The sequence below is a fragment of the Leucopleurus acutus genome, assembly GCF_964270905.1.
Source record: "Leucopleurus acutus genome assembly, chromosome: 10".
NCBI classification, from domain to species: domain Eukaryota; kingdom Metazoa; phylum Chordata; class Mammalia; order Artiodactyla; family Delphinidae; genus Leucopleurus; species Leucopleurus acutus.
Genome location: NC_139153.1, coordinates 95835397 through 95852414, shown reverse-complemented (window position 1 = coordinate 95852414; position 17018 = coordinate 95835397). Strand labels below are relative to the sequence as shown.

The 17018-nt window shown below is 40.5% G+C and overlaps 1 protein-coding gene across 1 annotated transcript in view; it reads left to right on the top strand.

The window, feature by feature from the left end:
* Positions 1-17018, top strand: part of PHACTR1 (phosphatase and actin regulator 1) — a gene marked incomplete at its 5' end in the record, with an annotated part of 535964 nt that overhangs the window by 36160 nt on the left and 482786 nt on the right. Inside the window, one exon of the mRNA XM_082848323.1 lies at positions 48-194. Coding sequence (XP_082704449.1) covers positions 48-194 — 147 coding nt within the window. The remainder of the gene's footprint in view (positions 1-47; positions 195-17018) is intronic.

The window sequence follows — 17018 nt, the reverse complement described above, 5'->3', positions numbered from 1 at the left end:
CCCCCCTTTTTCCGCCTCCCTCCGTCTCTCTCCATCTCCTCCCTCAGCTCGCCGGGCGACCCTGCTTCTGCCTCCCACATTAATGGCGGCATCTTCGGAGGACGATATAGACCGGCGGCCCATCAGAAGAGTCCGCTCCAAGAGCGACACTCCGTACCTCGCGGAGGCCAGGATCTCCTTCACCCTGGGGGCAGGTGAGGACGAAGCTCTTGCCTTGCTCTCTCCGCCACGCCGCTTCCTTCCCTCCTCCCCGGCTGGCTCGGCCCCCAGCCCCTCCTGTGGTCCCCCTCCCCCTCCCGGCCGTGCCCTCCCCTGCGCCCCACTTCCTACCCAGCCGGGTCCCTGGCGCTCGCTCGCTCGCTCTCTTTGTGTGCCGAGTAAGGAGGTGTGTGTGTGTATGTGTGTGTGTGTGTGTGTGTGTGTGTGTGTGTGTGTGTGTGTGTTGAGTAGGTGGGGGAGGGTAGTGCGTGGAGCCCTGCCTCCGCCGGGGAGTCGCACGCGGGCTTTCCCCTTCCTTGAAGCGAAGGATGTGTTGTCACTGATAACAATGATCGTAGGCGTAGCCGAGAGCTGGGTCGGGATGCTCCACCGGCTGTGGGCAGAGGGTTTGGCAAGGCTCCGCTGGTGTGGTTTGCTGGTGGGGCTACTACAGGGTGGAACTTGTTGGTGACGTTCAGACTCTGGTGATTTTGCCGGGTTGATACACGCCTGCTGCGGTTTTGGAGTGAGGAGGGGCCGGGCGGGGATCACAGCTGGGAACGGGACCAAGCACTTGGCAAGCAACCGTAGTGATGATAATAATAGTATGGTCTATAGGATGCATATGGGGTGATGATAGGAAGCTGTCACTGGAACTGGTGCCCAAAGTGGCCCAGATGGAATTAAGTGAAAAGGGTAACTGACGTGGAGGAGGGAGGGAAAGAAGGGGGAAGGAGAAGAGAGGAGGACGGAGGAAGGAAGGGAAGGGGAGAGGGCCGGAGAGAGGGAGGAAGGAAAAGGAAGGGAGGGAGAAAGAAAGAAGGAAGAAATGAACCACAGAGAAGACTGAGGGATTCAGGGAGTCAAACTGAGAGCTGGCAGGGTTACCTGAAAGGAAGCACCCAGTGTCCGCTGTCTCCACTGCTGCTGCAGCTCCGGATTCACAGGCAGACCTCACCTCCTGTTACTAGTAGATGGTCACTATCACCCAGAGGAAGTTGTTCGCTACTAACTTCACGGGGCTGCCTTTTCTGAAAGACTGCTAAGTCTCTCCCTCCAAGCTTGTGTCTCTTCCTTTCTAGAATCCCTTGGTATTCTCGCAACTCCAGTGCAAAAAGAGTGAGGGCATTTCCTGAAGATCCTCCTTCAAAATAAGTTTAAAAAGAACATGATATCAATACCTTTTTCTTTAGGAAACTCAGCCCTTGAAAATGGAACTGAATCAAACAAAGTGTGTGTGTGTGTGTGTGTGTGTGTGTGTGTGTGTGCGCGTGCTGGAACAAAGAGAAACTTCAGATAATGACTATTTTACACATTATTGAGAAGTTTGAACAACAGAGAAAACTCTGCATAAAGAAACAAGATGTGTTGGCTAAGGAACCATATTTTATGACCGATAGGATGGTAACTGAATGTGCCGAAGTAGCCAAGTTCTTTGGAGTGTAATTTTCCTGTCTCGATGATTTTGATTTTTTTAACCCTGTGTTTTCTCGTCACCCCTGAAATGTTTGCCTCTGGATTTGGCACTGGAGAAAGAGGACTTTATTGGAGGAGGCTTTGACAGTTTTTGTGGTAGGCTGTAGTAGCCTATGGTCTCCGTTTGGAACTATTAATCCTTCACTTGTATGTTCCAGGTTCAGAATATGATGTGAGGGGTCTTGGAAAGGACTGAGAAGAGTTCCTTTTAGGATTGAGATTGTTTTCTGACCCAGAGAAATTAAGAATTATTCCTTTGCTATCAAACTCTGGTATATTCCCTTGGTGTCTTTGGCTTGGCAGAGAAGGAAAGGGGCTTAAGAGGCAGTTAATAAGGTTCTTTACCTACTACTGGTGCTTTTACAACAAAATAATAAAATAAAGCACTAAAAAAGAGTTTCAAGTTTCTGCTACTGTTGAGTTGGGCTGAACCCTTTTGCCACCAGATTAAAGCCAGTGACTTGCAGTCTTTTATCCTGCGTAAATTGCTCTGGAGGCCAATGAAAAGATTGGACTTTTCAGACAAGACTTGTCTCCCTTCCATCTGGAAATAAACAAGCCAAACGAGCTCCCAGTCCCTTATGAATAAGTTCCTTAGAGTAGCCTTAAAAGCACAGTGTCAAGAAAGACAGCAGCAAGAAAGAGGAATGCGGTGGGAGAGGATGTTTCTCAAGGACGGAGGAGGGCAGTTGTTGAGGGTTCTGCTCTGCGACTAGGGGAGCTGTCCTCTCGGTGGTGCTGAAGCCAAGGGCTGGGTGAGAGGCGTGACTGTGAGCCCGACAGCAGAGGGAGGGGTGCTCAGTCCCTCTCTGTGATGGAATCCCAGGGAAAACGCGCACGGTCTGGCCACCGAAAACTTTTCTATCCCTGCCCACCTACGTTTGCCGCCTGTTTACTACGCCTCACGCCCACTGCTCCACTGCTCACATCGGGAGGTTTTGCTCTAATTTTGTGCCGGCAGCTCACTCCTGGGGCTTTGTTGATTTTCCAGCTGGCTTCGGGCTGCTTTTCTGACATAGTAAGATCTACTCGCAGATGTGCCTTTCCCTCGCGTTTAAAAGTAATTGTAACCCCCGGTTTAAAAAGCAAACAGCCTTGTTTATCTCCTTGAGCAGCAACTTGCAATTAAACTATTAGCGTCGTTATCAGCATTGCTGAAGAGAGGAGCCTGCATACTCTGGATAAATTACATAATTTGGGCATAGAGAGAATTTTGTTTGTCTCTTAACAACAATTTATAAACGGATTAAGCAAGGAAGCTTTCATCTGCCCTTTCTTCCCGCTCCTCTCCTACCCCTAGTCACTTACTCTTTATTCTTTCCAGAGAAATTCTTTATTGGTTTAAACTATTTATGTTTAGCATTCCCTTTCTCACACCCACTCATTTTATATAAGCCCATGTTTAATATTTGAGAGGTTTAGTAATGCTTCAAGGAAATAAATGTACACATATTCATTTTACTTGGAAATCATGATATCATGAAATCATCTGGGGACCAACTCCCTTAAAACTAATGTGTACACTTGCCAGATAAAGTGGACTGAGCATTTTGAATATTGATTCAATACTTAAGCATTCCTTCAACTACACCCTGTCCCTGATGGTACTTATTAATATCATTTCAGAAGTAACTCCACAGCTTGAGTGAAGCATATAATCCTACAGTCCCAAGTCCGTCAAAGAATAGCAGCAAAATGTGGGTCTATCATCACTTTATGAAGATGCTAATTTCAAGGTTCAGTCTAAATTGAGAGAGTAGAGAACACAATTTTTTTCTGAACCATGACTTCATTTTTCGAAACGAGCCTCTTTTGTAGGCTTTTTACCTTCTATTTAGCATTTAGTATATGCAAACATTGATAGTTGATTGTTTGCTGAAGATAGTATACATGCTAGAGAGAATGAAGCCAACATATTTGCTGAAAGTTACTCAGACACGTTAGCTCTCATTTAAAACACTGGAAGAAGTTTTTTTTTCCCTGAGAAATTCAAATGTGTTAAAAGGACATCGTGTAACAGAAGAGTGTGTGCACACTACTCGTAGCAAGTGTTTCTAATTGTGTTCTCACTCCGTAATGAACATCACTGGCATTTAGCTCGTAAGAACTTACCCTGCCTCATGAGGTCGTTCATTCACCGCATTGAAGTGAATGCAATGTAGATTTGCAGCTCATCTAGCAAATATTTCCCCATGGGCTAGTTTATTCTATTTATTTTTACTTTAACAGTATATAGAAGAATATTTGATACATAGAAGGTACTGAAACAGAAAGGTTCTCCATAATTACACACCAAAACGAATGAAAGTGTTGTGATACATAGAAGATTTAAGCACATCTAAAAGTTCTTAAAGAGATGTCAAAAGAAGGAAAGCTAGTGCTAGGATGATATAGGATTGTTTAAAACACAAAACCAATATTTTGCACTGTTGAGAAGAGTAAGTACTTCTCTAATCATGTGTATGTTTAACCTTTGTTGACATTTCAGAATTGCTTTGTGTGTATGGAGGAGACTTTGAATTAATAGCGTGGTCAACCCCAGAATACTTACCCTCTTCGGAAGGCTGAGATCTGTTTTTGTCCCTGACGTTAGCCAGAGGTATTTGTTTCTGACTCCCATTGGTCTCCTCCACTCTTTCAGGCCTAGAAGAAAATTGCAGTCAGAAGTGGCTTTCCTCTGGCTACTTTTTTTTTTGCGGTACGCAGGCGTCTCACTGTTGTGGCTGCTCCGAGGCATGTGGGATCTTCCCGGACCGGGGCACGAACCCGTGTCCCGTGCATCGGCAGGCGGACTCTCAACCACCGCGCCACCAGGGAAGCCCCCTCTCTGGCTACTTTTAAGAATGGCTGGGTCAGTCATATTAAGTTTTAAACTGAGATCCCTTTTCTACCTCTCTTGAGGAGGAAGACCTTTATCCCTTAGCTAAATTATAAAAGTCCTGATATTGAGAAGTGACATCTCAGAATGTGCTATTGTCATTTAGCGATGAGGACTGTCTCTAGAAGAAATTGTGAATATTGTCATGCTGAACCAATCTGAAGGTCTTGGTAAACATTCTCCTTCACTCTTTCGCTGAGGAATGCCTATGCATGTATCCCTCACAATGTTTTTGTTACTGATTTCAAATTGAAGGCAGAGCATGTGGGTCTGGCTTTTATATGGTGGACCCCAAATCTCCTTTAAAGTATTGCTTCTAGCTTTCAGTAGCCAGAATCCAAGTAGCTGACCATGTAGCTGACCAGGAGCCTCTATAGTGGGGCTCTCTGAAGGTTTGTCCTCCTTCTGTGTCATTGGAAAAGCTAGCTAACCCGATAATCTCACTATGTCATGCATTAAGGTGGTACTAATGAAGACCACTCCAGATAACATAAATAATATACACGAGGTACAGAAAAGTGAGTAATTAACACCAAGAGAAAACAGGAAACCCTTTGCCGTGAATGTTTAACTTGTCTGCTTACGATGTCATTGTTTCAACAACAATTCATACATTTATGAGATAACTAAGACATGAAATCTGAGTCGCATGGTTCAATTTTCTTAGGATCTTTTGATCTGGGCACTGTTAAAAAATTTTTTTTAACATCTAAGTATTGTATTTACTATTATCACTAAATGCTAGGTTTCTTGTTTGGTTTGTCTGTATATGCCCATATATTCTAATTTCATGGAAGACGATGGAGGTGTGTCTTATATAAAAAATAAGAATCAGGAGTCAGAAGAACTGATTCTAATCTCTTCCTCTAAGACCGTAGGCAAGTCATTTAACCTTTGTGGGTTTGATTCACTCAGCTCTAGATTTTTAAATCTCGAAAGTCCCATCCAATCTAAAAAAATTGTGTGAATAATTGGCCCTTCTAACTCTGGCTGTGCTAATGGATACATACTATGCCACTGATTTTATGTATAGTCTAATGTATGGTATAAAACATATAGACTAACATAATTACAATAAGAATTAAAATATTTGATCAAAGCTAAGTTATAAAAATAAGTTTGATTAAAAGAATAATTAATATATATTATAGTAATTTAAAATAAATTATTAATAATAACTAAGAATTGCCAGAAGGCACATTTATATGTACCATATTAATCAAAATGTTTTAAATTTGAATATTCAGGGATTAGAGTCTTTAACACAGTTGATGCTCCGTAAGTGTTTGTTGTGTGGTTGAATATGGTACTAGAGAAAGCTTAGCAATAAATGGAAAGTCAGGAAACTAAATATTAATCCAGTTCCCAATTGGCATTTCAAGTCTCGTAGCCTGTTCTTTCATAATTAAAATGAAATGAGTATACCTATAAGATCTATAGTTTCCCTTTATCCTTTTAAATTACCAGGGAAGGGAAATATGTATGCAGACTAGCTAAATGGCAAGATTCAATCAAGCTGCAATGTACCCTTTTGGAATTCACAAATAGAAGAATCCTAACTTCTAGGCACTGTCTGTGAAACTTGACCATGAACTACAAAGAACTTTGTGTCCTTTTTCTTCACAGGCATATAAGCTGACAGGAGCAAATAAACTGTTGGTCAGAATAAGTGCACATTAATAGATTTACATACATACATTTTAATACTAACCAAAACTATTTTTAAGTTCCTTATGGAGTTATTCTTTGATATACGCAACTTCAATTCGTCATAATTTATTGTGCAAGTAAAATAATTAAAATTCAAATGGGAAGAGAAGATAACTTGTAGAGCTATTTTTCTCTTTGATTAATAAAGTGACATAGGGAACATACATTATAGCCAGTGTTACGTATAAACTGAAGAGGGTCTGAAGGGACAAATAATAGATATAAGTTTTTCCTCATTGTATGATACAAGAAAAACTCTAGAATTTTCATATTTTGTTTCATATCCCCTCCATCCACTTTAGTAGGTGATAAAGTGGATATGATTTCCAGGGTGTGGGGGGGAAATGTGGGCCATGTTGACATTTTAATTGCTTTAATTTATAAGTCTTTTATATAATGAAGGATAGTTAAAATAAAAGGCAAAATCGATTTTGTGGCCTTTTTGAATGATGATGGATTCAGTTGCATGACTTTCACACAGGTTCTCAAAGGACAAGAGGAATAATCTCATGCTAGTAGTTATTTAATATTTATGAAGGCAAGTATTGTGTAAAAGCCTGTAGATTTCCTATTGATCTTTTCACGTTTGTATACCTTATACTAACAATTCAGTAGCAGAATCTTTGAACATTAAATACCTGGGCTGTAATTGCAGACATGAGGATTCAATATACAGTCAACCCTTTGTATCCATGGTTCTGAATCTACGGATTCAACCAACTGCGGGTTGAGAGCACATTATTTCTGGATGTTTATCAATCAAAGGGCAACAAGTCGGTTTAATACTCCATCATGGTTTATTCAAAAATATAGAAAAAGCCTTGCTATGTTTGAATTTATCCCTTATTCCATCTGGGCCTGTTTTGGAGATGAGGGGAGGATGGAGGAAGGTGAGAAGAAATAATAATATATAATATTCATTCATTCAACAAATATTAATTTAGAAGTTGAGACAACTTTTTAGACCCTTGGGATACATTAGTGATGAAAACAAAAACATCTTACCCTCATGAATTTTAACTTCTAAAAGTGGCTTATGGACAGTAGACAATACCATAGTTAAGTAAGTTGTATAGTATTTCATAGGTTAAGTGTTAAGGCAAAAATAAAGCAAACTAAGAGTATAAGGCATATGGGGACAAAGAAAGGGACGGATTGCAGGATAGGCAACACTGAGAAGAGGGAATCTGAACAAAGTTCTCCACAGTAGAGGAGGGAATGAGCACTGTCAATATGGGGCGGAAGAGAAGGCGGAGAGAACGGAGGGGAAGCAAGTGTAAAGGCCCTAAATCAGGAGCATTCCCGGTGTGTTTAGGACCTGGCAAGGAGCCCAGCTTGGTTGGAGAGGAGTGAATCAAGTGGTAGGAGGGAACGGGGACTAGATTACAGAGGATCCGGTGGGCCATTGCCCACTCATGGTGAAATGTGGTACAAGGCAGGGATTTGAGCACAAGAGAACATGATCTGAAATAGATTTTAAAAGGATCACTTGGGCTGCTGTGTTAAGGACAGACGATAGTGGGGCAAGGAGGAAGCAGGGCAGCTGGTTTGGAAGCTATTACAGTAATCCAGAAAGATGGTGCTGGCTCAGCAGCAGGGTACAGCGGAAGCAGTGAGCAGTGGTCAGATTCTATAGGTATTTGAAGGTATAGCGAACAGGCTTTTATGGTGGATTGAATGTGGGTTGTGAGAGCAGGAGAGGAGCAAGGAGTACCTCAAGGTTCAGCCTGAGCCACTGAAAGGATAGAAAGGGCCAATTAGGGGCGTGGGGTATGGTCAGGAGTGCAGATACAGACATAGCAAGTGTGAGATGTCTACTATACATCCAAGTGGAGGTATCCAACAAGCAGTTATACAGGTCTAAGGTTAAACTGAAGTCTGGCCCAGAAATAAATATTTGAGCTGTCAGCATATATAGAGGGAGCCCTTACAGAGGGCTTCATCACCATTTCCTCACTTATTTTTCGTAATGACCCTATGAGATTGGCATTATTATTACTCTTCTTATTTCATCCATGTGAAAACTAAGCCACAAAGAGGTTAAATAACTTAAGCTAATAAGGGGAGTAAGAGGAAGAATTAGAATTCAGATCCTGTTTTATAGGACTTCAAAATCTGTATTTTTAATGGGGATGATTTATTATAAGAGAGCAAGCTTTCGTTATCAGCTTTGCTTGGAGGTTACATTTGAAGCTGAACATGTCTAAGGGAAAGAAAGAGATGGAACTAGCGGTGCATCCTAGCTCAGTATTTTATAAAATGTTTGGCTAGGATTCACTGTAAGAAGTGCATTTTATATCACCTCACATACATATTGAGAATTGGAATAAAATGTTTCTCAAAATACCCTTATAAGTCACAAATGTACTCTGATGTTTTCTATATTATCCTATCCCATCCCTTCCCACTCTGTTTTATTCTAACATATTTTAGTTATAAGAATGCTAGTTTTAACTCATCTAAAGGATTTTATAACCCCCAGTTTAAAAAACATTACTTGATAGTTTTCTTGGAGTGATTTCTGAACTCGGAAAAAGCTTTTGCAAGGAAATCCCTCTTTAGGACTTCCACTATCCCCGTAAGAGTGTGGTCAATTCATTCTCTTACCTGGATGTGAATCAAGGTAAAAGAGAAAAACCCTAAGGTCTGTGCCAACTTAGCTACCGGACACAGTAGACACAGAGCCCAGGTTCACAATACATTTAGAGGCCCAAAAAAGTGTTTTAATCTTTTAAAGTCAGAAGAAAAAATAAATATAAGCCAGCCTGTTTTACATATGTCTTTATACCAACACATAATATTTTGTAATACTTATAAAGTATAGTTTAAAAATGTTTTGTGGTAAAAGACAAATGTGCATAGGACCCACAAAAGTCATAATGAAGCTCTACAAAGGGTGGAAAGAGAAGCAGTGAGAAAAAAATTGTTTTTCAACGTAGGATAGTGTCTATAAGAATATACTCTGGAGCTAGACTTTTTTGGGTTCAAAACCCTACTTTATCACTTACTAGCTGTGTGGCCTTGGGCAAGGCATTTAACCCCACCCCGCCTCAGTTTTCTCACCTGTAAAATGGGACAAATAATGGAGACCACCTTAGAGGTTTGCTAAACTTGGAGCCGGGGAGGGATAAATTGGGAGGTTGGGATTGACATATACACGCTACTATACATAAATAGATAACTAGTAAGAACCTGCTGTATAGCACATGGAACTCTACTAAATACTCTGTAATGACCTGTAGGGAATAGAATCTAAAAAAGCGTGGCTATATGTATATGTATAACTGATTCACTTTGCTGTATGGCAGAAACTAACACAACATTGTAAATCAACTATACTCCAATAAAAATTAATTTAAAAAACGTGGAAAAACTTAGAATAATTCCTGCCACATAGTGAGTATTCACTACACAAAGTGCAGAATGAACTCCATTATTCCTTTATGTTTCTGTGTTCTGCCTCACCTTTATTCTATTCTTCTAACATACTACCAAAAAGAAAAATTGCCTCTCTAGGTACCACATCTTACAAGACCAAATGAGCTACAGATTCAGAAAGTCTCATATAAGGAAAAAATTTTCTTTACTAAATTTTACGCCTATTCAATCCTTCTTGCTTACACTACAGAATGAATAGAACCTGCCCAAAATGAGAAAGTCACCCTCAAACTCTGAAAGTTAAGGAAATTTACATTAAAGATAGTCTATCGTCCAACTAGAGTTAAATGGATCATCTTTGAAATGTCTTTCGCAAATGGCCACATGGAAATGGCCACCTGAGGAAAAACCTACTGGACTTTCCAACAATCCTCTAAACTTGGAGGAGGTGGTGTGAGGGGAGAAGGAAAAAAGAAGAGCAAACGAAGAAATACAGGGAGAGAAGAGGAGGGAGACAGAAAAACAAAACTTCTCAGTTTGAGAAAGGCATCCATATAGGTCAGGAGAGCACATCAAAAATCATAGAATCTTGGCTTTTGAGAGTCAAGGGGAATATCTTCTCTTCCTTGAGTAATCAACACAAGGGTTCTGTGCTGTGGTTGGAGATATGCTTGTTCCCAAATCTGAGTCTGCTGCATATGAGCTGAATCGTCTCTGAATCTTTGAACCCTGGGAGATGGGGTAACACTCTCTGTCTAATCCCCACTGTTACTTTGAGGACCAAATGTGAAAATGCTTTGCCAATAGCTAAGTGCCCTAAAAAGGCAAGAAACAGATGTAGTCTGGGTGAATGGGACAGCTTAAATGCCTAGCTCTGACACAAATAAAGCACAAGAATAAAAATGTGAAAAATAGACTAATTCTACTTAAAATAATGCCTCTGCCTTGGCCTAACAGTCCAGAAAGACTGAATACAGCATCTACCGATTTATAAATTTAGGTTCTGTTCATACCTCCACTGTCAATCTCATTATTGTATGAAATGCAGTCACTCTAGGATACTATTATCCATCCATAAGAAACAAAGGGCTTGAATTTTTACAAGTGTCGGTGAATTGCAGAAGTTTTTCACTTCTTAGTGTAGTCCCAGGCTCACTTCAACTTTCCACTTGATAGTAGTTCTCGAGAAGGTACCTGTCGTATTCAAGCTACAAGTAACTGTACTGCACAGTAGAACTGCCAGCCAGTGCCGTGTGGGGTATTAGGTCACCTTGGCCTTCTGCAGACTCTCAGACAAATGGCTCTTCTTTCACAATCTCCTCTCCCCTTTTCTTCACCCTCTCCCTCTTCCCCCAACTGAATGTCCTGCTTATTTGTTTTGACCTTAAAAAATACAACCAGAGGTTTCAAGGCAAAACCTTCATTCCTAAGAGAGAGAGAGGGGGTTAAATGTCCTCAGTGTTCTCCGTGGAAGTCTAGGGCTGTTCCTTACCTCCCCCTCCAACCACAGAATTATAGTTTGCACAGCTGTGGGACCAGCTGCTCTGTATTCACTCCAGACCTCGCACCAGGCGGCCTTCCAGCAACATCCTTGCTATATCTGGTCATGACGCTGGCAGTCATCAGCTAAGAGGCAACTATTTCAGTAAGAAAAGTGACTTCTACCAGCAGTTTTGGCATCGGGCTCAGAGCTGCCCTACATGCAAGGAGACTTCTCAGTTCTAGAAACAATTTCTCCATGTTCAGTTTGTTCAATAGAAATAGAACAGGCGGAAACAAAATTAGGAGTGACAAAGTTTTTATTTTTATTCTTTTTTGTCTTTGACTTTTACCATTTGGAGGCTCCTTCTAATCTATGGATTTCATTCATATAAAAGCAGAATTTTTCAGCCGATATCTGGGTCTGGAGCTATGATGGGTAATGCAGACCACACCAAATTTTGGTTAACCATAGGTTTCCCTTTATGCATAATTTATGATGCCCCATGACTTTCATGAGTGTATTTTACTGCATTTTGACATGTAAAGATATTTAGCTAATAGACTTTAAGCAAATTGAACGCTTGATACGTTATTACAGTTTTGTGAAACTTCACAGTGACTAAATCTTTCTTCAGGTTGTGCAGTGCCTGAGGTAGTTTTCTTTTATCCATTCACGTAAGTAGTTCATTCTCATTATTCAGGAATAAATCATTAGTGTGGTTTCTGACCTTTTAGCCAAAGATGGCCCTTATAACCCCATGTACCACTCAATTCTCACCACAAAAATCCTCCCCATTTTATGAATCAAACAGATAACATGGGCAGTGGTCACTGTAAATAATGTTTGGTTTGCTTGTTTAATTGATTTGAAAATTTGTCTTTGTTTATCAAAGTTTATTCATGTGTTTGCACCTGTAGTTCAGATCATATCCTTTCAGGTATCTTAAGAACACGCGTATTTCTCAAAATAGAAGATATGCTCTTATTTTTCTTGTCCACCAGGTCTGAGTCAAACCGTGTCACCACTTGTCTCAGAGGATGGCAACCACATAGACGGAAGTGGGTGTTAAGTCTCAGACCAACTAGAACCATCCATAAAAATAATACCAGGTCAACCCAAAGTAAGCTCAGATCAGCCTTAAAGTCACTTCATTGGCCTCTCGGTTACAGCTCATATAATATGATCTGTATGAAAGGTTTCTGCTGTAACGTTACCTCATAAAGAAATACATCATCTACAGACTCCTTTTATAAACCCAACTACAGGAACAATTCAGCAGAGTTATAGCCACTAGGATCTGCATTCTATCTCCTCCTTGATTCCACTTATTAAAGACACTGAACTGGAAATATTGTAGAGGAAAGAAACAATGACTGAATTTAGCCAACACAGAAAAGGCTGGTATAATCACTCAATCAGGCATAACTTTAGTTCTCTCTTATTGCCATGTCATCAGCTTCATTTATAGTAGGTGATTTGTCTAAAGAAAAACTATAAGCAGGCCCTTTGTACACAAATATGAATATATTTTCAATATCTCACTGACTTATTTGCAAAAAATTGTACTTGATTAATTCAAAAGTATTAGTTGGGGATTTCATTTCAATTCGACCATCATAGTACTTTGATAACCAAGATCTTTGGTGGCAAGTGGCAGAGAGCAAAATAAGAATAACAATTAATAAACCATATCATTAATTAAAAATTGATAAAAAGATATTGTTGGGGAAAAAAGTCCAATTGTGAAAGATGTGATTCCTTTTAACTTCATACCAAGGCTCAGACCAGCAGGGACTCATATTCAGTTCGTTATCTCAAACAGAGTTGAAATGGTGATACTGGTTTTGGGAAGAAATCACGTGTTATACTAAAGCCTAGAAAGGGATCAAGTAGAGAAGCAGGTGTAATGTTCAAGTGAAAGCTTTCCTGCAGCACGACTCATCATTCAGAACTGGGGAAAAATGAGAAGCATGTTACGGCTGCTCGTACATTGAATCCAATATTTGGTGCATTCACTGCAACTGGACAGAAACACTCAGCACTGGTGTATATTAAAGCTGGTGTAAATCTCCTTCCAGTTGCTGCTTCTCAGTGGACTTTGTTCTCTGTCAATCTCTAGAAACCTCAACTACGGTCGAGTAACCACAACGAGTCCTGAGGGCATGCTAGTGTCTTTTTAAGATTATAACTCCTTTCATCTCTCTCATGCTTGCTCTTTAGTGACCTAAGGAAAAACAATTGTATTATTTATGTGAGTTCAAAAATATAAATTTTTTTCTGTAAGGCCTCAGTTTCCATAAACCTGTTGCTGGAGCTCATTATTTTCTTCCCCTAAGTGGGAAAACAGTTTCAGGCCTTAGGTCCACATAATTTCTCCCATTACATTCCTATCTCTGCCTAGTGTTAGAATAAAATGCCTCACTGTCATGAAGGTCTAGAGGCCGCACAGTTAGGAGCAGATAAAGAAAGTACGGTGGCAAGTAAAAGGTAGAGCTCTGGTTTTCCCAGGGGTGAACTGCCTAGAGTGCCTACAGATTTGTAATATATCATCATACATAGAAGGAGAAAAATGTCTAGTGAGTATTGGTCCCCGTGGGAACCTAAGGTCAGGTAAGATGTAACAACCCTTCTGACAGCTCTTGAAACATTGCGGGTAGAGGAATAACCTCTACCATTAACCATTGCGGGTAGTGGACTTGTGTCAGACAGACCTAGGTATGAATTCTGACTCTGTTGGGCAAGTTTAGGGCAAGTTTATTATATTTATGAACTTCAGCTTGCTTACCTATAAAATGAGAATACTAATTTCTCAGAATTGCTGTGAGAATTACATGAAAGGGGGATATAAAGCAAAGTACCTGGCATAGTAGGTGCTCAATAAACACTATTCAAACATTTCAAGCCAGAAACATGCTCAGTTTAGTTTATTAACATAAAATCTTGATGTTGTATCACAGTGATAAATATTTTATTAGATTACCAAAGACCCCTTCTCAAACCTGGACAAAATTTTAGAAAAAGAAAGGATGACTCGTTATAGTTTATTGTGACTTATTTCATTAAATAACAAAAAGAAAACATTCATCAAAGGCTCAGCATGGATTTAATGTTTCATCAGCAACTAAATCCGGGACTTTCCTGGTAGTGCAGTGGTTAAGAATCCGCCTGCCAAAGCAGGGGACATGGGTTCGAGCCCTGGTCCGGGAAGATCCCACATGCCGCGGAGCAACTGAGCCTGTGCGCCACAACTACTGAGCCTGCGCTCTAGAGCCCGCGAGCCACAACTACTTAAGCCCACGCTCCTAGAGCCCATGCTCACCGCAACTAGAGAAAGCCCGCGCGCAGTAACGAAGACCCAACGCAGTCAAAAATAAATAAGTAAATTTATTAAAAAAGGAAAAAAACCCTAAATCCATCAGTAGGAACATTAACATCCACTGGACTCCAGGCTTTCTGAGGGAAGGAACTGTGTCGCCTGATTTGCTCCTGAATCTTTGGTGCCTAGCGTTGGCCGTGGCCCATAAGAGGTGCTCAAAAAGTACTTGTCATGAAGAAATGCATCAGGGTAATGGCCACTTTGCTATCAGTCAGTCATCTTTATACCAAACTAGTTGGATTTCTTCTACATATTTTTTAAAAGGACATTATATTTTTCATTTTTTGTTGAGACATAATTGACATATAACATCATGTAAGTTTAAGGTGTACAAGGTGTTGATAAAAGGACTTTATATTTTTAAGAGCAGTTTTAGGTTCACAGAAAAATTGAAAGGAAGGTACAGAGATTTCCCCTATGGCCCCTGCGTCGACACATACAGACACTCCCATCACCTACACCCCCCACCAGAGTGGTGCATTTGTTACAACTGACGAACCTACTTTGATGCGTCATGTTCACCCAAAGTCCATAGTTGACCTCAGGGTTCACTCTTGGTGTTGCACTTTCTATGGATTCGGTCAAATGTGTAATGATAACTGTCCACCATTATCGTGTCATATAGAGTACTTTCACTGCCCTAAAAATTCTTTGTGATCAGCTTATTCATCTCTCTCCCTCCCCCCGAAACCCCTGGCAACCACTGACCTCTTTACTGCCCTCAGAGTTTTGCTGTTTCCAGAATGTCATATAATTGGAATAATAGTGTGTAGCCTTTCCAGAATGGCTCCTTTCACTTCCATGCATTTAACGTTCCCCTATGGCTCTTCATGGCTTGATAGCTCATTTGCTTTTAGTGCTGAGGAGCGTTCCACTGTCTGTAGGTACCACAGTTTATCTATCCATCCACCTGCTGAAGGACATCTTGGTGGCTTCCACGTTTTGGCAACTATGAATAAAGCTGCTATAAACATCTGTGTGCAGGTTTTTGTGTGGACATATTTTTCAACTCCTCTGGGCAAACACCAAGGGGTGCGATTGCTGGATCATATGGTGAAAGTATGTTTAGTTTTATAAGAAACTTCCAAACTGTCCTCAAAAGTGGCTGTACCATTTTGCATTCCCATCCGCAATGAATGAAGTTTCTTTTCCTTTTTTAGGAACATCTATACACATCTTCAAATATCGTGTCCTTATTTCCTTCTCACAATTTCTGGAAGCAGAAGCAGAGGGAGGAGACAAACTTACCCCCAGAGCTGCCTCCAAACCAGTCAGGCCTCTCAGACTTGCTGTATCCAACTCTTCAGCCCCTCCTCCTCTGGGGAAAGGTCCAGAGGCCTGATGTTCTCTATAGTTTTTGTCTGGCTTCTGAAAAATGTGGGAAAAAGGGTTATGTTGATTGTTACTCCCGCTCCATTGTCACTGCAGTGGTACTTGTGATGATACCACTAACTTTCTCATCAATATTCAGTTCATGGTCCCCTCTCAAGTAATCCCCTAGACAGGAAGAAAGGTTTAAAGTGCAGTTCTTGCAAAGGAAATGAGCTGTTTCTTCTCCCATGCATCAGCAATAGGAATGCCTTTGATTTTGCCAATTTTTAGATTGCGGAAGTAGAAATGAAGCGTGCACAGCCAGTCTTAATGTGTTTCTCCTCTCTGACCCAGCATTTTATTTTCCTTTTGAGCCATACTATAGGAACTGACATCATTGTGACAAGATCATAGGATCCTCCCTTTTTACATATTTCTGAAAACTATACCTAAATTTTATAAAATAAACCTTACTAAAATAGGAATAACATGTTCTGTGTTGGAGGTCATCCTTCATCTCCAAGTTCTTAGAGAATAAACTTGGACTCAACAGAATTTTTTTTTTAAATTTTGGAGTCAGATTCAGGCTGCCTTTAAATTCAGAGCAGGGAAATTATTGAAATATTTAACGAATTGAGCTTAAAGGAAGTTTAGAGGTTATCTGTTCCAATTAACATATCTTGCAGGTAAGGAAATTACATCCCAGAGAACTCTGTGGTCCCCAAGAAGAGAAAGAAAAGACAGTGAAAGTGAAATTCCCCAGAATCTAGACATTTAAAAATAACTTAGTCCCAGGGGTGAGCTGAAGCCAGCTCATATAAGGTCATGAGAGCCAACTAGGCACATGTCTTCCCAAGTCCACATTCAGTGACATCATATCAGTAGTTTGAAATCAGCCTTGGAGGGAGTATTTACAGCCATGGAAGTCAGCAAGCACTACTACAAATCAGAACTTTCTTTAGAGAGCTGGTTGTTAAACATTTACCAGCACACCACTGCTCAACTCACAGAACTGAGCCTAATATTTGATAGGCATACTTTAAGCACCATCTGAGTATAATACATAAGTGGTTTAGGCATGGTTTATTAGATGCTGAGAATATCAAAGGAAAAGTAGCAGACGGGTTTTGCTTGATCAATTTAATTTGACAACTTTAACATTCAAGTGTTTATTTACTTCAGTGGCTCTAGGAACATGCTGATAGGTC